General features: G+C 41.6%; 1 protein-coding gene and 1 long non-coding RNA gene across 15 annotated transcripts; one reads left to right on the top strand and one right to left on the bottom strand.

The window, feature by feature from the left end:
* The first annotated feature begins 273 nt into the window (after positions 1–273).
* NSUN6 (NOP2/Sun RNA methyltransferase 6) lies at positions 274–26,271 on the top strand. Of its 14 annotated transcripts, XM_081163258.1 has the most exons (15): positions 297–400; positions 1,163–1,254; positions 2,207–2,484; positions 5,303–5,412; positions 6,994–7,149; positions 7,979–8,058; positions 8,915–9,027; positions 9,728–9,881; positions 10,962–11,043; positions 14,059–14,178; positions 18,010–18,154; positions 18,778–18,926; positions 21,872–21,997; positions 24,053–24,100; positions 24,632–25,303. In XM_081163258.1, exons 4-15 carry the CDS (start codon positions 5,338–5,340, stop codon positions 24,836–24,838), a joined length of 1,455 nt encoding a protein of 484 aa, XP_081019384.1. In that variant the 5' UTR covers positions 297–400; positions 1,163–1,254; positions 2,207–2,484; positions 5,303–5,337; the 3' UTR covers positions 24,839–25,303. The 14 variants fall into 14 exon arrangements, with proteins under 14 accessions (XP_081019387.1, XP_081019384.1, XP_081019383.1 ...); XM_081163257.1 differs by lacking the exon at positions 2,207–2,484; XM_081163249.1 differs by lacking the exons at positions 297–400; positions 2,207–2,484 and adding an exon at positions 3,234–3,316 and having other exon boundaries at positions 415–1,254.
* Positions 1,334–2,200, bottom strand: LOC308569438. Its single transcript, XR_014000734.1, has 2 exons — positions 1,562–2,200; positions 1,334–1,525 (listed from the first exon to the last, which is right to left on the bottom strand). It is a non-coding gene; the product is annotated as an uncharacterized lncRNA (long non-coding RNA).
* Positions 26,272–26,557: the final 286 nt, after the last annotated feature.

Genomic DNA, 26,557 nt, shown 5'->3' with positions numbered 1-26,557 from the left:
AGGCCGAAACTGGGATTAGGGTGGCGGTTTCCCTCTCACGCGCACCCTCCCTTGACCTACAGAGTGTGGGGCGGGGTGTTTTGTGCTCAGAGCAGGGAATGGGCGTGACTTAGTCGTGGGTCATTGATTTCAACAGCTCCTGCTCAAAAAACGCTGAAAGCTGATACGCCCGCCCGGACATTACGTGCGAAACCTCATTTCCTCTTTTCTTTCGAGCGGCGCCATATGAGGGGCGCGAGAGCCGAGCCTTTTCTGTTGGCATTGGTTCAACCAGGCGCCGGAAGTGACTAGTATCGTTGCGCCGCTTCCCTTTGGACGAGGAAGGGGCAGGGCGGGGCCGCGAGAGTGACGTCATCCTCCGCTCCGGACGTGAGGGAGGCGTTGTTTTCCCACGCCCGTGGTGAATAGTTTTCCTCTTTCAGAAGGTTCCTGACAGGGACAGCCGGTTTTTTCCACACGGAGTTAGATTTTTATATATGGACTGATACGAATATCAGTGGCTTAAAGTCGATTTTCACTTCTGACTTCCGTTGCAGATTGTTAGAGGAGTATCTCCATAGAAATGCGAAGATACTCGCATGGAGAATAGTGGCGGTCAAAGGCTATTTTCATTATTATTTTTTAAAGTTCGGACTGTAATCTACTGAGTCTCCACGAGGGCTCAGTTGTGCAAGTAAACTCCCCTGCCCACGCCACGCCCAACTCAGCACTTTGAAGTCAGCATATTTGATTATGTAGAAAAGGTGTAGGTAGCCATGTAGAAGCTCCTGAAGCCACAGTAGTAATAAGGTTTAATAGAGTCTGCTAGGTCCTAATAATTGGCATCCTGCGGAGGAAGACATTTGAGCTTTTATAGTGTAATTTGCTCCTAAGTACACATGTAGACAATAATCAATCTGCAATTAGAGAATTATGGGATAACCAGCCTCATATAACATGGTTAAGCTTAATTAATGCATGAAGGGGTTAATGCCATAGAGTAAGCTGCCCTGCCAAGTTTAGCTAGGTCACTCCCTCTCACCTTGGGTGGGGGGTAATCAATGCCTTTGTTTGCCTTCTGTCTACCCGAGAAACTTAGTGTGTGAAGAGGCTAAGGTAGTTGCTACATCTTAGCTGCATGGCTCTTACAAACCATTGTTGTGTTCCTGTACCAATAATTTAGGGAAGTTCACCACTGTAACTGAGGCAAGTTGTACTGCCTGTGTTTTCTGACTGATGTATGGAAATCACATGAACCTGACCTTTGGAGAGTTTGTAAGTAAACCATTCCTAAATGTGTAGATTTTTCTATGCTGAGGGAAAAGGGAAACGTTGGAAGGAACTCACAAGGGCATATTTTAAATGGGTTTATTTCAACGCTTTACTTTGCTGCATGCTTTGTGATTTTAAATCTCACCAAAGAGCATTTGGCCTCAAACTTGGATCTTAGCATTCAGGAAGTATCTTTTAAACCTATTTTTCCTTGCCAACCATTGGAAGAATGACCCCAGAAAGCTTATAGTAGAAGGGAAATGTGATTATTTCTCTCTTCACCAAGTATTAATAGAATCAGGATGATTACAGAGGCATCAACAAGTGTAATAACTATATAGATTATCAATATTGTTGACAGCACAAGTTTATGCATGTTTATTTGCAAGTAAATCCCACTGTGTTCAGTGGGTTTTACTCCCAAGTAAATGTGCATGGGATTGTGGCATAGGGCCATTACCCTGGGATTCATCTTCTCTGGCGATCACTCGTAGCTGCGTTAGATTGTCTTCCATGAACACGGTCTTAACACTCACCCTGTAAGTGATTGTGGAGGCCAATTCTGGATCCACATGTACTTCCACAGTGGGGACATAGGTTTCTTGGGAGTTGATCACGGTGACGGTTTGCCAAACATGCCTTCCTCTTAACATGTTTCTCTCTTTCATCCTGAGTTTGAGCATCTTCAAAGCTCATGACACATTTGGTAAAGGCTGTTCTCCAATTGGAGCGCTCGCAGGCCAGTGATTCCCAATTGTCGGTGTTTATAAAACATTTTTAAAGATTTGCCTTGAGAGAGTCTTTAAACCTCTTTTGTTGACCACCAGCATTACACTTTCAATTTTTAAGTTCAGAATAGAGTAGTTGCTTTGGAAAACGATAATCAGGCATCCAAACATGACCAGTCCCACAAAGTTGATGTTGCTTTGACACTGGTGTTCTTTGCTTCTTCCAGTACACTGGCATTAGTTCAACTGTATTCCGAAGCGATATGTAACATTTTTCGAAGACACTGTTGATGGAATCTGTTGAGGTGTTGGAGATGACATTTATACGTGGTTCATGTTTCACAAGCATACAGTAAGGTGTAGCACAGTGGCTTTGTAAACAAGCATTTTGCTTTCCCTGTGAATGTGCCGGTCCTGAAACACACTGCAGAAAGCTGCACTTGCAGAGCTCAGGCGAGGCTGGATTTCAGCATCATTCGGCCCTTGTGGAAAGATAACTGCCCAGGTAGGAGAAGTGATTGACTCTTTCCAACATTACACAATTGAGTTGGATTTGTGGCACTGCAGAGGGTTTTTTTGTGCTTGTTGGTGCAGTACTTTGGTTTTTTGGATGTTGAGCGATAGGCCAAACCTTTCGTAAGCTTCTGCGAAGATATTTAGGGTGGCTTGGAGGTCACCCTCTCAGTGTGCACACACGTTGTCCTCAGCATATTGAATCTCTTATGTTAGAATTTATGGTAGCTTTACTCTTTGCTTTCAGCCTACTCAGATTAAAGAGCTTTCCATCGGTTAGATTTGATTTCTACTCCAGTGGAGAGTTTCCTTTCAACAAAGTGTAGGATCATGGTGATGAAAATAAGAGTTGGGGCAATAACACAACCCTGTTTAACGCCTGATCCCACTGAATGAATCACTTTGAGAGCCATCGTTATTTGCGATTGTTGCTGTCATTTTATCATGGAGGAGCTGAAGGATGTTCACAATTTAGCTGGGCAGCTGATTTTCAAGAGGGCAGTCCACAGGGCATTGCGATTTACCGTGTCAAAGGCCTTTGTCGTGTTAATAAATGCCATATACAGAAAAATAAAGTGAGATGAGCGCCGCAACCCCAGAATTGGTCACGACTGGACGTAATGGTCAGGGGTCCCTTTACCTTTTTACCTTTAGTAGCTATTATGAGCTGCTTGGTTATTTTGGTTTTTGAATGTTTTGCTGTTTGCTGTAAAATATTTTGAATCCATGTATATTCATTAGGTCTGGAGAGAAGGCAGAAATATGCTGCAACTATGTTGATAATACATGCTCAGCCCAGGTGGAGTGAGTGGAGCTGGAAAACAGTGAGTGGAGCTGGAAAACACACTATCAAAAACCCCCCATAAAAATGGCACAGATCCACATTTCCTGCGAAATCTGTAGCCCTCCAGATGTTGACTATAACTCTTCTAAGCTCTGACCCTTGACAAAAATGGTTGTTGATTATGTAAGTTGACTACAACCTCTCCGGAGCCACCGGCAGGCTTTCCACCCCACCTTACAATGCAGTTTCCTGGATAGGTCACTGGCAGGGGGCACACAGCCCTCCTGTGACAAAGGCTGAAGTACCATCCTGGGAGGAAATGATAAGCAGCGGGGTGGGTGCGGTGGGATGCACCACGTGTTGCAGCACATTTCTGCATTTAATAGGGCTCTGAGCATATGCAGAGTGCATGCCCCTGGCAGCAAAATAACCACTGGCCTCCCTTCTAGAGATCTTCACATGAGCATTTCAAACCGGACATGAATTCTAATCCGCTGCTATTTTGTGCCTCGAGGGGCGGCTTGTCGGCCGGTCTTCGATGCGATTCGTACACCCGCAAATTGTGAGCTGGGGTGGGGAGTTGAAATGAAAAGCACCCCTCTTTTGCGGGCACTGAAGGTTTTATTATTTTTGCGGGGGGGGGGAACTCCCTACCCCGCAATAGTTACAAGTCTTTGGCTACTGCCTCCCTCGTTCCCCTCCCCGCCTGGTAACCACATCCTCCCTCGTGGGCGCCCACGTTCTGGAGCGAAAGCTTCATTACCCTGAACGGAGCTTACTCCCGAGGAACCCGAAAGAACGGCAGTTTCGTGCTCTGGGGAGGGGCCCCTCCCCAAGTAGAAGGAGGGAGGGAGGCGGGGCTGGGCTAGGACGGGGCGGCATTTCCTATCGCCTCCCCGGATGAGGGCAGGAGGGAGGCCGAAGGCAGGGACTGGGCGCGGCATTGCTCGGGCGCTGGGGTAGGCAAAGGGGCGCGGGAGGACGACAGCAATGAGGGCCCCCGGGGTGGCGGACCCCCGTGCCTCAGCCCCAGCCCGGGGAGAAGAGGGAAGCCACGTCCCGGTGTTCAATCCCCGCCAGGGTCGCTCTCGGCGCCCGGCAGCAGATGGCGCCCCATCCGAGGCAGCCGCGACGGAGGCGGGCTCTGCTTTTCGGCTCCTGAGGGGAAAAGGGAGCCCTTTGCAAATGGCCTCCCTCGAGGACACACGCACACCCCTTTTAAGACGGGTGGAAAGAGGTGTGAGGCGAAGTAGACACGGGACCGAATTTAACATGTACTCCAAAGCCCCCCCCCCGTTTCAAATCGGATTATAATGTCGCCACGCCTGTTTTGCACCGACTAGAGGCGAATTAGGGGCTCAGATTTGCGTGAAGCAAATCGAGCAGCGGCATTTCCCAGTAAAGTGCAGGGTGTCTCGGCGTTTTGGGTAATGTCATGTGAACACAGGTGAAAAGTCCAGCAATTTAAATCCAGCGAGTGCGCTACAGTAAATGGAAATGTGGACACAGCTGAAAAAGTTCGCGATTAGTAACTGCTCACTCCTGGACGAGTCTGGCCCCCCGAGTATTTCCATGCCAATCCAAGAGGGAAAAAGATTGATGCAGTGATAAGATTATTGGCAGGCCATTTTTTAAAATGGGCTTGGAATCTTGGCCTTGTTCCTCATTCTTCCTTCATACTAACTGTTGTACAGGACCGTTTAGCTTACTTAGTGCCACTCATTCACATAGAATATTAAATTATTGCTTCAATAATCATTACATTACATAATTTATGATACAACCAGATGCAACATATAGCAGACAAAATGCAGCTTATTACTGCTATAAACCATCATTCACTTTGGGAATGGCACTGTTTGGCTGAATGTTAAAGTTGGTGAATTGACGATTTCTACTTATGTCTTGCCTTAAATTTTTTTCATATTCTATGACAACGTAGGAGAAAAAGATTATAAATGAAGCTTTTTAATCTGAATTTGTTTGGTTTTGAATTGTTCATGTGAAAATGATTTTCTTTCTCCAGATGTGTTCCAAAAAGAATAAGAGACAGTAAAGACTATGTCTGTTTTCCCCAAAATCTCATTGAGGGCAAAGGTTGAAGAGTACCTGGGGGCTACGTTTAAAAACGATGAGGTAAATACCGTAAAGCGAGTCCAAGGAAGGAGATGTTTGGAAGAGGTAAACAAGTGTGTGTGTGTGATGGCTGCTGTCACGAATACTTTTAGTTCCAGCTAAGGTAGCTGCTCAGATGAGACCTGTCATTTACAGTGGTACCTCGGGTTAAGTACTTAATTCGTTCCGGAGGTCCGTACTTAACCTGAAACTGTTCTTAACCTGAAGCACTACTTTAGCTAATGGGGCCTCCTGCTGCCACCGCGCCGCCGGAGCACGATTTCTGTTCTCATCCTGAAGCAAAGTTCTTAACCTGAAGCACTATTTCTGGGTTAGCGGAGTCTGTAACCTGAAGCATATGTAACCCGAGGTACCACTGTATTTATTTTTTAAAATTTAATGAGGCACACTTTCTCTCTTATTTTGGTATGTCCGAGTTAAAAGATTTGGGGTGGATTTCTGACCCCCACCACTGTTTGACGGAGCTTAACGGAGCCACTGATGGAGCCCTGTTGCACACGCCAGCTAGAATGCAATGTGGGTGGAGGCAGCACGTGGATTACCGTGATGACAGTTGGGCTGGTTTGGGATCCAGTGGATCCTAGGTCAGCTCAGGCCCTCCCTGGAATTCCCCTTTGAGGACTGTCCACCAGCAGAGATTCTGTTGGTGGCACTTACATTTTCCTTCACATTTGGTTGACAGAAGAGAGCGAGCTCCATGCCACTCTGCGGGCAGAGACTGGCAGAGCTCAGTGGAGGTATACTTCTGCTGAATCCGCCCTCCCAGTCCAGCACAAAGGGAAGTTTGGTTAATCTTTTTGGCAAAAAAATATATTCACAATAAATGCTTTTTTAAATCATTCATCATTCCACAGAAGATCGTGGTGGGTAACAATCTTAACAAAATAGATTTTTTGAACAAAACAGAAGATAATCATGCTTGCTTATTCCCATTAAATTCTTCCCCATTTAGGCTGTTGCTCATCATTGGTTAAGAATGTGTACTTTAATTTCTAGCAAATCCTACATGGATTTACTTTTATCTTAGTACACATGTTTTCCCTAATGCAGCCTGTAAGAGGTATCATGCTTAATTTTTGTTACGCAGTACGTGAACAAGTCAAGTGTCCTCCTAGGCTTGCATACCCTTTCCTCTTCCAACATGACGGAGGGGAGGAGTTTGGAGGCTTCTGCTTTTGGTTAACCACGGATTGTCATGTCATCCATACATACCAACAAATTGTGATTAACCCTAATTCTGGTTGGTTCTAAACAAGCAAACTTCAAACCATGGTTTCTGAAGCTTGCTTAGTTAAACCAACTGTATTTAATGTTAACCACAGTAACCATAGTTAAAAGTGGAAATTTCTGAACTTCTACCACTTTGAGAGGGTAAAGGGGGGCAGAGTGTATACACCTGGGAAGAGGCTAGACTTACTCACACCTATCTAAAGCATAGTGTAGTGTGATTCTATCCAATCCTGATATACCGTGGCTTAACTGGCTTGTGCCTTGAGTTTGAATCAACAATTCTGTACTCCTGGGATTATAGTATAAGCCACTATTTTTGCTGATCTAATGTATTTTCTTCTCTTTTGTAAGCTCCTAACTGCTTTGGGTGCAGTGGAAGCCGAACGGAAATATGAATCTCTGTTAAATAATTTATCCCATCCACCAGCTTTCACAACTGTTCGAGTGAACACCCACCTGGCACCTGTGGACGATGTAAGAGGTCTGCTTTCTGAAGAGATCCACAAGGTCTGTGTAGTGTCTTCTTACTACTTGTCTTGCCATCAGTTAATTCACTAAAAGTGGTGCAACTTAGATTCTGTGTAGCAGGACATTATGAAATGCTGTAATATTTTTTCCTGCCTAGGAAATTCCAAGTGCCCCCTGTCCTCCTGCAAATAAGTAGCTTGATTGTTTGGAATTTAGAGGCAGCTTATGCATGGCAAGAGCAGGGTTACATTAGTATGGAGCCCATGCTAAAGCTTTTCTTGCCATGCCAGCTTTTAATGAGCAGGGGGTTTTTCATGCAGGGAAGCAGCAAATTAAGGGGGGGGGGGAATGCAAACATGATTTCCTTCATGTTCAGTCTGCGGGTTTTTCTTTTTCTCTGTGTTTGATTTGGATCTGTGCCAGTTTCTAAGTGCACCCATGAACGAAGATGCAAGGCAGCACGCTTTTTCTGTAGTCACTAATAATAATAGAAATGGATGGGTTGGTCATACCTGTATAAGGAAGAGTAACTAAAAACGATAACTCTGTATTTTTTAATTCTGAAATAAAGTCCATCACTGCTGTAACTATCTTGATTCATTAGCACTATGGCTATATTAGAGAGTCCATAATGTATTGTGACCTTAAACATTTCTGTCTAATGGAAATATTAGTGTAATTTTTTTTAAAAAAAACTGTTTTAAATTGTTTAACTTGCCCTGAAACAACATGATGAAGGATGGTAAGAAACCTAGTAAGTAAATAATGACAAATAAATAATGTCAATGAATAAAATGGCTATAAAACACTCAGGTCCTTTTCATTAACCAAAACTAAGAAATATACTTTTTTCTTCTTCCATATGTAGCAGTACACAAGTCTTCCTGTTCCGGTTCTTCGGCATCCAAAACTTCCTGACATCTTACTTATTCCTGTTATTGGGCCCAGGTCTGTGTATTTTAGAATTTTAATTTTAATGGAGTTTATCTGTATTTCATCTTCTGACGGCTCATAGACTGATTTGGAGCATGGAAACATATGTGCTAGAACAAATATTTAGAACTGGCATATTGGTCATTGTAAAATTGATAATGTTTTGCAGCAGAAGCCTAACCATGGGCTCATCCACATTTACCTTTTGCCCCTCCTTCTCTAGGCACAGGTCCATGCTTTAAAGCTTCTACATCCAAGCACTGCCGCTTATCCCAGGAAAACCCACTCCATAACACTGAATCAGAACAAGCAGTGATTTGGGTTCTCCATGTATTGCCGTTTGCTCTGATTCAGTGGGTTGGGGTTTTTTTGGGTTTTTTGTTATAGTGCTTGGACATGGAGCTTTGTGGCATGGACCTGTGCCGTAAAAGGAAGTCTCGATGAGGTAAATCACATCAAATTCATTGGTGTGTCTTCCTGAAAAGTGGAGTTAGGATTTCAGCCTTCCTTGCAATGCAATCCAGCTTAGCCAACTAACTCTACGGCTGCAGCAGGTACTAAGGTAAAGGTAAAGGGACCCCTGACCATTGGGTCCAGTCGTGACTGACTCTGGGGTTGCAGCGCTCATCTCGCTTTATTGGCCTAGGGAGCTGGTGTACAGCTTCTGGGTCATGTGGCTGCCGACCTTCTGATTGGCAAATCCTAGGCTCTGTGGTTTAACCCACAGTGCCACCCGCGTCCCTGCAGCAGATACTGCAGCTCGCCAAAAAGGTGGACAGTAGTAGTATTAGAAAGGCAGCTGAGAACAGCAGATGTGAATTATAATTGTGCTGATTGGTTTTTCTTAACTCTCTCCTTCCCCTGTCCCCAGCAGAAAGGATGTACAAAAGTTGACAAATGAAGTTATTGTTGGTGCACAGTGTGGGAATGCGGTGCTTCGAGGAGCACACGTCTATGCTCCAGGAATCATATCTGCTTCAAAATGTATGTAACACCCCCCTCCACGCTTCCTTATCTTGAAGACTGATGGAAAATAATACTTTGTAGTTGATAGCAGCTACCCTTTTTAAGTGTTAATATCTCTTCAAATATCCAATACTAGATTGTTTAGAACTGTAGTTTGTGAATGTAAGATTGAATGCAAGTTGCAGCCATTGTCTTATTTCCCTACCATCCTTTGTTCTGAAATTCTGTAAAAAGTATTCTGTAAAAGAGTAGATGCTACTACTAAATTGGCAGATTTGCACTATAAGAGAGTCATGTTCCAGTTGAGGAAGTTTATAAGTTATGTAATCAGTATTTAAAGAAGTTGTTAAGAAATGCATTTCCTAACAAACTTGATTATCCTGTCCTATGGTTTTGGTAAGAAAGGACAAAATCAGGAAACCAGACATTTACCACTGCATCTATTTCATTCTCTGCCTCAGACTCTGTTGTCCCTAAGCTTTAGTAACTAGAGTATTAACTATTCTTCCTTGTAGATTAGATGCTTTAAAAAGTTACAGAAGAAGTTGCCAAGTATGCATGTGGAATAGCCATTACTGAAGTTGTTCCAGAGCTACTCTTGACCTGAACAGATTCTTGTAAATAGTCGGGGCTCAAGTATGTGGCCTACTTGAAGTCCCTAGTGAGTTCTTGTGCCAAATAAAATATTATTTGAAATGTTCTCCCTTTCTTTCCTTAGTCATGAAAGCTGGAGATACTGTTTCAGTATACTCTGATATTGAAGGGAAGTGTAAAAGAGGGGCCAAAGAATTTCTCGGAAGCAAAGTTTTCATCGGAAATGGGATTTCTGAACTGAGCCGAAATGAAATCTTTAATTCTACTGGCCCACTGAAGTAAGTCTGAAATTGTAATAAAGTTTGAGAATAATATGTATGTGTTATACTTTCTGGATGTCCCATGATCATATTATAAAGTACCATAGAATGGGTAAAAAGATTGAAGCCTGTGTACTCCACACTGGAAACTGCATGGGGTTGAGTATCGTCTCCCAGGCACCACCTTCTAGGGCAGTGGTTCTCAAAGTATTTTTCTCTGGGCCACACTTTCAGAATAAAAATTTGCTCATGCCACTGATTTTTTTATTGATAAGAAATACATTGGGAATCAAGAAGAAACAAGTCCTAGTAGTGGTCAGTTTCTAACATAGGACACAGCTACTGCTCAGTTGGTAGAGCATGAGACACTTAATCTCAGAGTCATGGATTCGAGCCCCAGCTTGGGCAGAAAGCGTCCTGCATTGCAGGGGGTTGGACTAGTGACCTTTGTGGTCCCTTCCAACTCTACAATTCTATTTAACATCCACATGAAGCCGCTGAGTGGTGCCATCTTCCAAATTTGTGTCTTTGTAAGTCAGGGTGTATAACTTGAGACCACCTTTACATTTTTATCCTAAGAACTGAACCACCACATTAGCTTTGAAATCAGATGACAACTAGTCCACATACAAGAGAGGCAACTAAACATTAAACCAAGATTACAGAGAGAGAAAGTTAGAAGTTTATGCTGAGTTTATAGTACAGTGGTACCTCGGGTTACAGATGCTTCAGGTTACGTGTTTTCTGGTTGTGCACTGCCGAACCCAGAAGTACCAGAACGGGTTACTTCCGGGTTTCAGCGCTCACGCAGAAGCGCTAAATCGTGCTTTGCGCATGCACAGACGTGGCGCTGGGGTTTGCAAATGTGCCTCCCGCACGGATCACGTTTGCAACCCAAGGTTCCACTGTATATCTTGCAAATTTTCAATTTTCCCTTCTTTCTTGTGTTTATGAAAGTCAGATCAGAATCTGTTTAATTACTGGCCAATATTATATTGAAGTGTTGGATCTTTTATTAAAAGATTATTAGTATAATACAGTTTTAGAAATTCAGATCAGGATTTTTTTTTCCTTACCGGTGTGCATTGTGCCTTTCAGAGGGATGGGAATAAAAATGACAGAACCAATTTACCTTAGTCCTTCATTTGACAAAATGTTATCGAGTTATCTGTTTTTACAGGTAAGTCATATTAAAAATAACTAGCTTTCTGAATTCTGAGGTCACAACCCTTTCTGTTTCATTCTAAGCCCCATTGAACACAGTTGGACTTCACATCTAAGCAAATAAGCTATTTTGGGGGAAATTAAATTAAAATAGTGATTTTCTCTATGTGTTTATGCTCTGTAAGTATTTTATATCTGACAAGCTAGGCGTGGACTGTTTTCACTGTGCTGTGAAGTGAAATGTTACCTAATTCTGTTTTTTGATTGCCTTTGACAAGATATCAATAAATGATATGGACAGCTTCATCTGTAGTTCAATTTAGATGTAATAGGGCGATAGTGGACTTCAGTGGGTCTGAACAAGAGGTGATTCAAAACTTCTTTTGAGAAGTGCTTTGGCTTTGAAATGGCTTAGAGAGAACAAAAGATTTACAAAAATCGTACTTCCCTCACATTTTATGCCACTAGCGCATGCTCATATAATCCAGGTGGTGGTGATTGTGCTGACGGCCAATGGGTCCTAATAGCATTGTGTTGACAGTCCCAGCTCCTGCTAGGTGCAGTTTTCTTCCATGCTTCCTCTCAGCAAATACCAAAGTGGGGGGGGGTCAGGAAGCATTGGTTCCTGCTCCCACCCTTTCTGTTTTAGCCTCACTTTTGCATCTGCTAGGGAAGAATTTGAATTTGCATTGAAGAAAAATGGTGCCTGTCCGCAATGTGGAGCGTGATTGATTCCTCTGGTAAGTCGTCCCCCACCTCCCATTTCACAGGTTGTGAACATAGTGACAAAGTTTGGAGGGGATTTCATTTCAACATAAGCCTTGAATCCAGTCCCTGAGCTGACACACAACTCTGCAGATCTGTGTTGTTTCATCTTGTTGATCTAAAGTGGTCAGTGCATCCAAAGCAGAAGTCTTTCTTTATATATTGTTTCCAATAAGGAAAGCTCTGCAATAAGAAACCTTGGTTTGATTTTGTTACGTTTCCCAAGAAAGGCCTCTGTGTGTGTGTGTGTGTGTGTGTGTGTGTGTGTAGGTGCCACCAAGTTGAATTTGCATTTTGCTTTGAAGACAAATTTAACATGTCATGAAACAAGAAATTACCTTCTGTTTTATCTACCATTGCACTTTGTGGCTCTGGATTTCCACCATCCACGTTTCCAGTATTATTTCAACTATAGAACACAAACCAGTGTTTCACTCCGTCTCCAAAACATTTGTTGACTTTTCTCCCATATTGGAAGCAAAAGCATGTTAGCTTGTTCTGCTCCAGTTTTGCACTAGTTTTTAACTAGAAGATTTAAGGGACACATGTATGCTCATCACTTGTAGCATTCGGTGAGAAGTTGAATGTATATGAATAAGTGATCACAGATGACCATCTCAGACAGAGTTTTATACCTCCTGGTCAAATCATACACAATACACATAATTTGGCTGAAAGTGTCATCATCTCGTACTGGCCCCCTGTGTATCCTATTTTCCATGCTTCACCAATTGATTTATAATAGAATAGAATAGAATAGAATAGATTCTTTATTGTCATTACACAAGTGCAACATTGTACAAAGTGCAACGAAATTGGATGCCATCCCTTAAAACATCAAAAGCAAAACAACAACAACAACCAAACAAACCACATTCCAGCCACACCCACACCACACCCATCAAACTCCCAGGTCACACTATCGAGTTACAGCATTCAAAAAGGCCACAGCTCTTGGATAGAAACACTTCAGCATATACATGTAAGCTCATGTAGCTGAGAAACAGATACTGCCTGATTACTGAGAGTGTGGAAAAAATATATTGATGAACACTGTGTTGTTAATGTTGTGTACCATTAAGCCAATATTATTGATTAATGTTTTCACCATGTATGTTATTAGGTAATATGTGTTTTTGCCCATAGGCACCAGCAGTTTCTTCTGTATATATGTTTTAATGGAGAATTAATGTAATTATTTGTGTTTATATATGTGACTTAGCTGTGTATATATAACAGTCAGTCTTTAAATATGTAATATATAATCTATTGGCTGTGCAATCCTGTGCATTTCTACTTGGAAGTATAACTTGCTTGGGCTTACTCCCAGGTAAACGCGTATTGTCTTGATGTTTTTGAAGGGATGACACAAGTAGGTTGTGTGTGGGAAAAAGTGATTTGCAATATAGTGAAGTGCATTTAAAAAGTACATGGTCCAAATCTGTAGGACAATTTGGGACACAAATGTAAACGCACAATTAATGTAAAATTAGACAAGTTATATTATCTTAGACATTTTTAAAACATAGCAAGTTCATGGTTAGCCCATTCTACAAAAAAAGTATGATGCATGTGTTAGTTGTGGTTTATGTGCTATGGCTTATCAAACCTACCAAGGTAGAAAATGACTAACATTCACTTTGGTCAGTGTCCCCTTTCTGTGGCACTTAATACCATTTTTATACCTTATTTTGAAAGAGACCAAAGTTAGCTTGATTTTGATACCAAAATAAGCCCACTTGGTTGAAAAATAAGCGGTACAAGAGGTTTTTTTCTAAACTGATGCAGAAATTGCATTAGCCTAAATCATGCGAAAATCGAAATTTTTCTCCTGCGCCTAATTTTGGACCATAAAATCTTTAAAAATTAATTTGAGGTTATCTTGTAAGTATGTACACATAAAAGATTTTGAACAAAATCTGAGGTGTAAGAGCACGGTTGAGTATTAAAATCAGGTGATTTAGCGTGGAATGACCCACCTAGTAAGTGTTTAGCATTGCTGCCTCAATCAGTTTGGTTGATTATAATGTATTGGCTTCTAAGAAATACAATTTTCTGTCAAAATAGGTATTCCTTTCTCATGTTTATAGTTGCTACCATCAATCATGCTGTGAATGTTTTGAACACTGCTTACAGAATTAGAACACACACATGCACAATTTTGCTGTTTAGTGGAAGAAACAAACAATAGAATTAGTTTTAAGTAAGATATTCCTGTGTTGGTCATCATTGAAGCAAACCTAGTTTTTTTCTCTTCCATTACTAGAATTTGCCCTCTTCAGTTGTGAGTTATGTTTTAAATCCTCAGCCAGGCCAGAGAATTTTGGACATGTGTGCTGCTCCCGGGGGGAAAACAACCCATCTTGCAACATTAATGTGTGATGAGGTAAGTGAAGTCACTGAGCATTTTCTGTCTCAGTGAGGAAAGTTTGACCTGTGATTCATTAGCATGGCTTGTTTCACTCGTTTGCTGAGATCCACAGATAACTCAAAGTAGCACACCATTAATATTTGAACACACTGCTGATTTACTGGCTGATTTTTGCAGCATAGCAGAACTGCTGAACCAAAGATAAATCTTTCTGGCTTACCTATCACAACATATTTCGAACAAATAGATTTCATTTTGGTGGACATGTGATAGATTAAAAAAAAAGAGTAGAAAAGTCTTGTGAGAAATAATACAATACAAATTAATTTGGGCTATTTTTAGTGCAGAAGCTTGGTTTTTAAAATTCATTTAAACTTCAGTACTTTTCATGATGTAAAAACAAAGTGATTCAAATGAAAGTACTGAGTAACCAAACTGTCAACATGACATTATGGCCCACCATTTTCAATAAGATCAAATAATGAGTTAATCATGAGTGCTTTAGGATCTGCTATATTATGTGACTTTTGAGTTATTAAATTGCATGGAGTAGTTTAACAGCTTGTGCCTTTTGGAAATTGGCAGGAGCTAATCTAAAGGGACAATTTCTGCTGTAAAGAGAAGGAAGGGACTTTAGATCTCTTAGAGGCACCCGACTTTCCTAACTTGGGGAGCACAAAACCTCTTTCCTTCATTCTTTTTCAATTTCCCCCATCTCCAGTCATCTCTCTTTGCCTCTGACAGTTGGGCCACCCTTTTTCACACTTTCTCATTGGTATTCAGGATTTTTTTTGTTTCATTTTAAAGAAATGTATACGCTGCTCTTTAGCCATACACTCTCAGGGCAGCTGAGAGGACCGAGGAACTTCTCAGAAGACTATATTGTTTCTCTGAGCATAATTGACCTATCTAGCCTTATTGACAAAGGTCATCACCTCTATCTGGAAATTACACGCATCCCTAGAGGCAGCATCTTACTTTATCAGTCAGCAGATGAAGAGCAGCTCTTTTTGTGCGCCTAATCAAAGTGAAATGCCCCGATATGTCAGAGAGTCTTTTGCCCAGACATAGGGAAGGTATCCCAATGGTCCACAGCTCCATTTCCATTTTACATCTGCAGTTGTGGCAGTGGATGTAGTAGACCAGGCACGTCCAACTTCCAAGAGACTGCAATCTACCCCCACTATTACAGAAACTGGAAGATTTTTTAATAAAATTTTTTTAGCTGGAACCCATTGGATGACCAGAGGCTTCATCAAAGTTGTTGAGATTTTTTGGGGAAGGATTGACCAGAGTTGTTGAGGTTTTGGGGGTGAGGATGAGCCAATGTTGCTGAGGTTTTTTCTTTGGCGGGGGGGAGGATCAGGATCCCACGAACGACCAGGATCAACCAAGGAAACCCAGCAATCGGCCTGTAGATCACAATCAGCTGGTTGGACATGCCTGTACTAGACTGATGTCTCGCCTTTGTAGTGCATTGGTTGACAGCCATCAAATTGCAGCTTAATCCAGACAAAACTAAGCTGCTGTCAGTGGGTTGTTCCCTGAACCGGATGGGTGGGACTGTTGGAAAACAAGCCTTAACAGGAGAGATTAGCCCCTCTCCCTGCTCCCTGAGCTTGTTTACCGGTGACCTCCCTGGCTGGCTTCCCCGCAAGCCCAGGGTAGATCTTGTTTGCAGCTGCGATGTCCTCATATTGTAACATCAACATGGCCTGTTATGGGTGGGGTTACACATCCTCTAAGATTGCTACATCCTGGCACACTCACTATGGGCCTGCTCATCAAACCAAGAAATAAAATAGATGTGCTAGCTTGAGGTGCAAGGAAACAGGGTTCAAGGAGAGGAGCTGTCCCCTAGTGCAGCAGTCAAAAAGCTTGCTTTCTGCCTTTTTACCATCTGACTTTTGGCTTCTTATGGGGTCCCAAAGAAGCCTTCTTGACATAGTTGTATCATGCTCACTGAAGTGTTCAGCTTTTCGGTATTCAATAAATTAAGAATCTGAGCAGGAAATATGGAAGTCCATATTGCATTTTTGCAGAATTTTGCATGGCTGCATGTTAAATTAGTGTACAGTGGTACCTCAGGTTAAGTACTTAATTCGTTCCAGAGGTCTATTCTTAATCTGAAGCACCACTTTAGCTAATGGGGCCTCCTGCTGCTGCCACGTTGCTGGAGCACAATTTTTGTTCTCATCCTGAAGCAAAATTCTTAACCCGAGGTACTATTTCTAGGTTAGCGGAGTCTGTAACCTGAAGTGTATGTAACCCGAGGTACCACTGTATTTTTGCATGCCATTTAGCTCTAGTAGTTTACTAAAATGCTTATATTTTGGCTGGAGGAAACATAGGGCAAAGAGTACTAAGTATATAGAAAATTTACGAGACATTTTATCTTGCAAGAAACTGTTTGAGTAAGTTTTAGTATGTATGAAACAAAAATTACTCTTTTGAGAAATTTGGAATAAGGTATGCATTTAGATGAATCATATTTCAACTGAAAAGGGATTGTATATAAAATGTCAAGTAGGTTGGGAACTTTGAGTGGGCTGTAGCCTGATGTGCTTCCAGTTGTGACCTGTGCATTCTTTAGCAGGGAAACTTTGTTACGGCCAGCCATGTGTTGTGTACAGAACAGCCATGCAATTTGTGATATGTGACAGCCTCCTTGACATAATCATATTTTGCTTACTGAACTGTTCAGTTTTTCATTATGGAGAAATTGCTGGCATGTACAAGTTATTCATGAGGTACAGCCTGGAAGTTTTAAAGAATCAACCATTTTCATACTGGAAAGTGTTTATGTGTGGTGTTGTTTGTTTCCATCAATTTGATTTAGTTTTAATGGACACATGTTTGCTAAGTCAGCATGCCCCATAAACATTTTAGTTAGCAGTTTGTACTATTTAAAAGATACCTTAGGAGGCTGTTGTAAAAAACAAAACAAAAGCAACAACCTCAAGATTTAAGCAATTGGAAGGGGCTGGAGCTGACTACATTATACAATGTTCTCCTGGAATATGCCATTCCCGTACAAAGAAGGCTTTATGTCTAATGTGCAGATTGAATGGTAACTGCTTGGTCAAGCAGAGCAGTGGTTAAAGAAAGAATTAGAAACCTGTGGCCCTCTAGATGTTGCTGGATTACACCATCTCCCATGGCAGTGGGGGCTGATAGGAGTTGGGAGGGCAACAGCTGACTGTTTCAGTTGGTGGAATTGTTATTACTACAGGTGCCATATAATACCCATTGCGCTTTTGTAAGAACCCTTTGGAACTCCCTGCCTGTTGATATCAAGCAGGCACTTTCACTGTACAGTGGTACCTCAGGTTAAGTACTTAATTCATTGCAGAGGTCCGTTCTTAACCTGAAACTGCTCTTAACCTGAAGCACCACTTTAGCTAATGGGGCCTCCTGCTGCCGCGCCACCGGAGCACGATTTCTGTTCTCAACCTGAAGCAAAGTTCTTAACCTGAAGCACTATTTCTGGGTTAGCAGAGTCTGTAACCTGAAGCGTATATAACCTGAAGCATATGTAACCCAAGGTACCACTGTACTCTTTTCAGTGCCTGCTAAAAACATTCCTCTTTAGACAAGCCCACTCGGATGCTTAGAACGTTGAGGTGATTTTAATCTGTTTTATAGTATTTTAACTTTTGTATATTTTAAAGTATAGTTGTGAAGTTTTTCCTCAGTGTTACTGTTTTAACTTTTTGTAAACTCCTTTGAGGGTTTTTCATTTCCATTTTTCCATTTTTTTTCTTTTTTACAATTGAGTGGTATATAGGTTTATGAAACAAATAAGTAATACATTCCTACCCTTTTGATTTCCAACATGTTTTTCAGGGAGAAGTAATTGCCCTGGACAAGACTGCAGAAAAAGTGAAAAAGATAAAGCAAAATGCTGCGTTACTGAAGTTGAATTGCATTAAAGCATTTTGTTATGATGGTACTAAGGCACTTGCCATTGGCAAAGGAGAGGACAGGCAAGGTAATACTATTTTTCTTTTGGGTGTTCTTGTTGTAGTTGTGTTTTCTGAGGAGGATCAGGATTTTTATGGTAATCCTTAAGACCCTGTTGTGACTAGGGCTACTATTGCTTTAGTGTAATTTGGATGTTGGTTAATATCAACTTGCCATTTTATCCAGATCCTTTAAACCTCAAAAACCCTATATAACTTATAAATGGCTGGTAATTTGGGGCATCTTTCATAAATGCAAGTGAGGTAGCAGTTGGCAGGTCAGGTTTGTTTTTGGTGGGTCTTTGCACACAAATTCAGTCTTCACTCAACATCAGCAATACATATTTGAGGAAACTGTCATGTGCAGCAACAAAATGTGACTAAGATCTTTCAGTCAGAAAGTAGGAGGGAAAGGACATTTTGCTTTCTATATCCAAATATAATGGTGATTTATCAGCAGTTATAAAGACTTTGAAACCAAGGCCAGTATGACTGTATTTGCAGTTTATACCAATTTAGCTGTGTTAAGCTGACGTCAAGCTCATGCTATTTAAATAAATTCTTTTGTGACATTTCCCCAAACAATAGCAAAGTTAAGTATGCAACATAAATTGGCTATAGTTTTTTTAACTGATCATGTTCCTCTTTGCAGAAGGACCTCCATTTTTACCAGAATCATTTGACAGAATACTTCTCGATGCTCCATGTAGTGGCATGGGGCAGAGGCCAAATATGGTGTATTCCTGGTCTTTAAAGGAAGTGACTTCTTACCAGCCCTTGCAGCGCAAGCTCTTCAGAGTGGTATGTATTTTGCCATAAAAACTACCAAAGAATAAGTAACCTGACCCTTGGGTCATCACTTCAAACACATTCTTGCGTTTAAGCAATGCTTCATTGAGAATTCTTACATGCATTACTGGCTCCTCATTAGGGCTGGCGATATCTGGTTTCAGCATCACAATATATCACTAGCTAAATATGATGATATCTCAATATATCACGATATATATCTGCAGCGGTGGAGGGCCTTGCTGGGCCTCCCCGCAGTGGCAGAGCGTGCGCTGTATTTCCTCACAACAGCTGAGCGCCTTGAGGAGGCTCCCTGTGGTGGTGGAGGGACTTAAAATCTAATGAAGAAGTAGATTTAATAAAAATATTAAATAAACTTCCATATAATATATATAATAACTTTCATATAATATATTTAACATATTTTCAACTAATTTAAGAGTTGTTCATGTGATTAACTAGTCAAGTTGTATCTGCTTCCCCACTCAGAGGTTTGAGTGGAATCTATGCATGCATAAGCACCACTGAGTTCAACTAAACTTACTTCTACTTTCCTGTGAGTAAGCTTAATTGAGTTCAGTAGGGCTTGCTTGTGAGTAGACCTGCAGTTGCTTGCACTGCTTATTGAAAAACACCCTCCCCATCATTCTCACACAGTACCCAACCTTCCATTTCAGCATAAGGAAGCCAGCTAAATCTTCTTCCCTCCACCCCCCCCTCCACAGAAGGCCCCCCACCAAAAGCCCTCATCCCACAATCTCTCCCTTTTTTAATATGGAGGAAAGCTATTTAGGGGGAACCACCAACACAAACACCACCAGAAAATAAAATAAAAATCTCCTCTTTTTTTCACCAGTGGGGGTGAGTGTGAGGGAAGAAAGAAGTGTTTTCCAGTTCTTTGTTTACTTTGGGGCTGGATCTTTGATTGTCTAGCCATGGGGGGTTTCTCCTGGATTGTTAGGAGGCTCTGCATAATTAGCTGAGCTCTAAGTGGAAAGATACCTGTGAAGCTTTATGGTTAGGAGGAAGGAGGGAGAGAGCAAACAAAGCAAGAGAGAAGGTGCCTGTAAAGTATGTGTTCATCTGAGCTACCTCCTGGGAAGCTGTCAAGTCTCCACCTTTTGTTCATTGGTATATTTCCTTGTTGAGACACTTTCCAAGGTCAATACAGGTATTCAACAATACGGTGATTTGTTGCACAGCCCTACTCCTCATTCGAAGCACCTCAAAAGCTTCCTCTGCTTTGTCCTTATATACTGAATTAAAAGGAAAGCTTTCATCAGTTGCATAGTCTTAGTCTGCAATCCTGGCTTCCCTTCATCAAGTTTCTCCAAGGAACTCCAGCTTACTAGCCAGCCCCAGCCCCTTCCAAGTACTTAAATCTTGTGTTGAAACCCACTCTGTGGATTTTGTAGTTTTAAATAGCAGCTTCTTAATGTATCTTTTAAATTCAATCCAGTTCCTTGGAGGTGGGGAATGGGAGTGATTCATAGTTCTGTAGGGTTCTACAATAAATTATTGGGGTTGCCTGCGTATCTGCAAGCTATGATCCCTCTGCAAAAAAAAAAAAAAAAGGAAAAGGAATTGACCCATTAGCTCACAGCCTTGTCTTATTAGTACAAGGGAGGCAAGGGAAGTGCACACGGTTACACTGTAGAAGTTGGCACTTGGTCATCCTTTCTTGAGCACACCCAGTTCATGGCACATGCAAAAGTTCAGCTGGTTGGGGTTGCGCTGAGCTCCATTGTTCTCGAACCAATAGCAACATTGGAATAGATGTGTAACAAGACTAAATCAAGCTCCCTATCTAAAACACATTGTTGTTATCCTGGCGGCAGAGCCTATGGTGATGTGGAGGCAAACCATACAGAAAGGCCAATCAACTCTAAAATAATATCAATAAAACAATATCTTTTGAACATAAATAGATCTAGTTAAATTTAGCACAGGCATTCACCTTTGTTGGTAAAGATTCAGTTGATAAGAGATGTCTTTTCTAACCCTTTCTCTTTTAAAATAAAAGGGGTAGTGCATAATTTCTTCAGTATAGTCAGAGATGTTTGAGAATCACTGAGGGGTAGTTTACTTATCTGTTTGGCTTGCTAGTCTGCCCCATCTGTAGGGCTTGGGCATGATATTACTTAAACGTGCATAGAATAGTCCCCCACCCTCAAACATCAAACAGAATGGCACCCTTGATAAAATTTCAAATTCACTGAAAGTGTAACCCTGGCTACCGAAATCCATCTCGGATGCTAAGCTCTTGTATTGACAGAAGTAAGGAGGATTCATTTCTGTTGAATTGACAAAGTTAGCGAATCTAGTGGGAAGATGGCTTTGTGCCCTATTTGCCTTGTCCCAAGACATCTTTAATATCACTGCTGTGCTCAGATGGAGGTTGGGAACATCAACAATCATGATTTATTCAGCTGTGTTCCCTTGTGTATTGGAATCTGCTGAGCCAAAAAGAAGAGAAGTTTCAGTCGTGTCCTAGAACCCTTCAAATGTTTGTTTAAACAAGGCCAGCTTTTGTATATGCATTCCACTTTTCCTAAAGGAGAGGCTACTTTGGAAGTGTTTGTTTACCTTCTGATAATATCTGCTAAAAGATATTGTGTCTTTGCGGGACTGAAAACATCAAAGGTGTAAGATCTTAATTGTTAGATTTTTATCAACCATGTGTACTGGCCACATAGATTGACCCTTGCTTGTTAACTTGCCACTCTAGGCTAGTTGCCTATAATATTTGTCTGCAGGATACAAGGGAGGCAGTGCAGCGGAGGACAGTACACACTGGTACACACACAAAGCTCACAACACAAAGGCAGCTTGAAACAACATCATGAGAAGTTGTCCTTGCTCCTTTCAAAATGAATATGGACTGTAATTCTGCATTCTAAAAGTAAGTTTGCTTGAGAAATGGTGGTATCCTAAAAATGAGAGTATTGTTTCCTTAGGCAGTGCAGCTGCTGAAGCCAGGGGGCGTCCTGGTATACAGTACCTGCACAATTACGCTTTCTGAAAATGAGGAGCAGGTTGCCTGGGCACTGGAGACCTTCCCATGCCTTCAGCTTCAGTCACAGGTAAGAACATGTTGTTGTTGTTGTTGTTTAAAAAATTGCATCTTTCTCACTAGGATATGACATTACATGCTTGCTGACAGTTAAAAACAACAACCCTGTCTTCTACTTGCTGCCACTCTGAGCTCTGCTCAGCTTCCTATGCCCACTCTGCTGTGGCAACTTCGGCAGCACATAGACTGAAATTGGAATGATACAGAGAAGATTAGCATGGCCCCTGCAAAAGGATGACACAGAAATTAACGAAGCATTCCATATTCTGAAACACCTCAATGCGCCCAAATACACACACTTCACCCGGAACATGCACAGCATCCTCAGTGGGTGGGGGGAGCCCCAAAGCTTTGGCATTCTTGTACTCAGGATAGCTCAGTCGGTAGAGAACACGAGACTCAGGGTCGTGGATTCGAGCATCACATTGGGCAAAGGATTCCTGCATTGCAGGAGGTTGGACTAGATGACCCTCATGGTACCTTCCAGCTGTGCAGTTCTATGATTATTTTATGCTTTTAGGTTTCCCCATCCTCCCTGACACGCACACAAAACCAGCCATTGCTTCCCAAAGCTTCCAGTTCATCAGACACGGAAGCAGAGACTTGATTGGAGACCTCTCCCCAAAACTTAGCCTTCCATGCCATCTTAAGAATGGTCATTGCCTGTCCCCATTTCTGTCCCAGTACTCTTACTAAAAGTGATTTCTAAGATCCCGCCAACAGTTAAGAGGTCTTTTCCCAGTGAGGTAACTTCCCTGATCATAGTGCAAGCTGCACCTCAAGTTCTTTACACCTGCTGGTACAGAATCAGACTCCTATGAGCTGGCAGAGGTTGCCAGGAAGGCCAGAACCCGCAGCACCATGTGGCCTGCTCAACATTTTTCTGTCTCTGAGCATTTGTTTTCCCCCTACAAAGGGCACAGGGAGGAGGAGCAGATGGACACAGAATACGCCTGCATTGACTTATCTGAGTCTGGGCACTCTGCTGATCCTGCAGGGAGAGAGGGTTGGGGAAACATCTGTGTGGATGAGCTTCTATGACTCTGTTGCCCTTCCCTGTGCAGGGTTCAGCAGGCTGTGCCAGTGCTTTATGAGTTGGCAGCTGTTTGGGAATCATTAACTAATGTAAATGTTAGTATCTAATACGTTTGTAATACATGCCTACCAAAACACTGCATCAGATATGACACAAAACTCTGAAAAGTTGTGTATTCAGAAGGCATCAGATAATTGTGTGACTTTGAGTTTAATTAGTTGCACTTCGCTTCTCCCAGACCTTCACTAACAGTGGCTAAAGGGATTAGGTTTTAATCTTGCAGGATTAAATGGCTGAGACAGCCTCTAATTTGATAGTGGGTTTTGTGTATTTTTTGTAATCATGCTTGTCTTATTGCATGTCTACAGAAAATGCTGATGCACTGTTATGGTTGTTTGTTACATTTGAAATTCCAGGGCATAACGTATTAAAGTAATTCAATGCCATCCTTAGATGTAAAGACTAGAAGAAGCACTTGATGAACTGAACTGTTTGGTATGAGGCTTTCTTTGGTTAAACCTTTAACAGCATTAAGTGTCTTACTACATTTCTCTGAGGAAGGAGACATGTAAAAGAAGCACACATAAATCAGGGTTTCCATTTACGAGGTCCCTAAATCTGTTATATATATGATCTGCCTGATTATGCAAAAATCTGCTGTATTTGTGTGTATCTCATTGGCACCATGTGCTGGAGCCAGAAAAAGACTTTCATAGGCTGCCCCCCCCATTCATTCCTTTTAAGTATTTTACAAAGAAGCATCCTTCCTTGAACACAAAGCTAAAGGGGGAGCTCTCTCTATTACCCAGGGACTTGGACTCCTCCCAGCAATAGGCAGTGGCAGGGAAAGATCACAGGCCTTTGGTCTGTTGGAGCTTGATGCTAGAGCCCTGAGGTCCTGCTGCTGACCATTCTCAAGGATATTCCATCCTTCCTGGCCACCCTGCAAGGTTTTTGGGGTGTACAAGTATACGCAACAATGACTATTAAGTGAAGCTCCACCCACTGTTACAGTGCAATCCTATATAGGTCTATTCAGAAGTGAGGCCCACTGAATTCAGTGAGACTTATTCCCACGTAAGTATGCATACGATTGCAGCTTGAGTCTCAACACGTTCTTGTCAGTAGTATCAGGATTTACTTGCCCTCGGGTCCTGGGAAAGCCCACCCCTGTTGGGTAGCAAAACAGTGTGATTATCTCAATATTTTCAGTACTGTAACACCTGCACATCCATGTTCAGCCTTCCATCACTGATTTGCTGCTGACACAACATGGCAACTCAAGCATAAATTAGATTGCATATGATGTTCATTTTTAAAAAAGTGGTGTTTTGTTAGTGTAAATTTCATCAGTGTTAACTGATAATGAGCAAATTATTCTGCTGCTTCCTTAGTCTGAGCCTTTCTACAAATGTATTTCCTTCCAGAGGAATGTAGCAAGGCAAACTCCAGGACAGTTTAGATTGCAGTAAAAGTACTCCAAGGGTGTGCCTACGGTGGTAGATTTAGAGGCACTGACCCTTGTGAATACTGGCTTTCATTTTCGGGTAAATAAATAATGAACTGCAGAGCAATTAAGCCCATTTGTTTTATTTTCCTCTCTAAAAGGAGCCCCATATTGGAGGAGAAGGCATGATGGGAGCTGGGCTGTCACCTGAGCAGTTGAAAAAGCTGCAGAGGTTTGATCCATCTGAAGCAGTTTTGCAGGGAATGGATTTTAATTCACTGCAAGAATTCAGATACGAAGATTTGATAAGCATGGCAAATAAGGACTGCATTGGATTTTTTATTGCAAAATTTATAAAAGTACCGTGAAAATCATGGCTTTAGAAGTCAACATAAAAAGCACCCTTTCTGTTAACATTTGGAGCATTCTGAACTGTACCTTCATGCTGCTGCAATGTTGCCAAGCCAACGGACTGACGACACAGTTGCCATAGCAGCAGCAAAATCTGCCAGCTGTTTCCTTTGGGAGAGATCCACAGGTTGGAGAAACAAGTCTGAGGGAAGGGGCAGCTTCAATTTGTAAAGCTCCATTTGGTTTTATATTAGCAGTAGGTCACTGATTCTAGAAACATGCTTGTTTTTCAGTTTGTCTAAAAGATTTATTTATTTTTTTAGAAAAAAAGCTGCAATTATGTACAGTAGAAAATCTGTTTTCAAAGTATTTTATCAGTAATTAAATACACTGTCGCATGTTGTAAAACCTTATCCGAACTCTCAAATTGCTGTTTTTGAAAAACAATTTTATATTATTAAATGGCATTTCTTACAAAACAATATTAATCTTTTAAGTGATATTGTACATCTTGGTGCTTTAAATTATTAATCCATGTCTTCTAAGCAGATATCTTTCAAGGCCTAATCTTATTTTCCTTGTATCTTGACTTTCTAGCAGCATTCTAACATTCTGTTTCCGGCGAATGCAGATTTGTGAACTCCAAGATCAGCTGTCCCATATTTTATTTTGAGACTGATGTAAAGAAATATTATTAAGCTAACAGACCAAAAATTCCTTCAAGCGTCACCATCATCTTTGGCCCTAGAAGGAGTGACAACTCAGAATCTTATCATTCACATTGCTTTTTATATTGTCTCATTTTTATTTTTATTTTAAATAGCTTTTGCATCCTAGAAATGCTTCTATTGTAATATGTTTGTGATTTATAGATTTGCGTATTCCACTGCATTTCAGGAACCAACAAGTGGATACTCAATTCCAGCAGTAATTATTATTATTATTTAATTATATACCACTTACTAGAACAAATGTCACCAAGCAGTTTAGAATGATGTAATATATATGGAATGGGGAATGTTGAGTGGTTAATGTGCATAACTGGACAGTGTACAGACGCACCAGGCATCAGGGAGAATGTGCACATAATTCATCCATGAAGAGGGAATAGTGCACATTTTACAGGCAATATGCATAATCTCCAGAGGAACTTGGGAAATGCATATATATCTACAGAATCCTGTACATCCTCTGGTCATTATGTATAATCTCCAAGATCATTGGGAGGGGGGATATATCTGACCTTTGTTTTGTACGTTCTGCAGGCAGCAAGCACATTCTCTGGTCAGTATGCATAGTCCTATCTCTTGTTTGCAAGAGTGTAATCCGTCTCCTCTGCCCTTCTGTTGGTCCACTGACTAATCATGGCCCACAACAGATCTTCCTGTTGATCAGCTGGTTAGCAGCAGGAAGAAGGGATCCATCTTTAATAATAATAATAATAATAATTTTTTATTTATATCCCGCCCTCCCCAGCCGAAGCCGGGCTCAGGGCGGCTAACAACAATAAAACAGTACAAAAGTACAACACAAACAACACTCTAAAATCATTCATTATAAAATCAATTCAAATCAAGCCACTGGCAACCATTGGGCCAGAGCTCTGTGAAGATTGCCGAGGGAGGGAGTCAGGCTGTGCCCTGGCCAAAGGCCTGGTGGAACAGCTCTGTCTTGCAGGCCCTGCGGAAAGATGTCAAGTCCCGCAGGGCCCTAGTCTCTTGTGACAGAGTGTTCCA

Source organism: Podarcis bocagei (genome assembly GCF_964188305.1).
Source record: "Podarcis bocagei genome assembly, chromosome: 12".
NCBI lineage: Eukaryota > Metazoa > Chordata > Lepidosauria > Squamata > Lacertidae > Podarcis > Podarcis bocagei.
This window is presented reverse-complemented; position numbering and strand designations above follow the sequence as displayed.

Coding starts and splice junctions, on each gene's coding strand:
- NSUN6 (XM_081163261.1), top strand. CDS start 5,338: ATGTCTGTTTTCCCCAAAATCTCATTGAGGGCAAAGGTTGAAGAGTAC. Junction 8,059..8,914: donor ATTCCTGTTATTGGGCCCAG/GTCTGTGTATTT, acceptor CCCTGTCCCCAG/CAGAAAGGATGTACAAAAGT. Junction 14,179..18,009: donor CAACATTAATGTGTGATGAG/GTAAGTGAAGTC, acceptor CATGTTTTTCAG/GGAGAAGTAATTGCCCTGGA.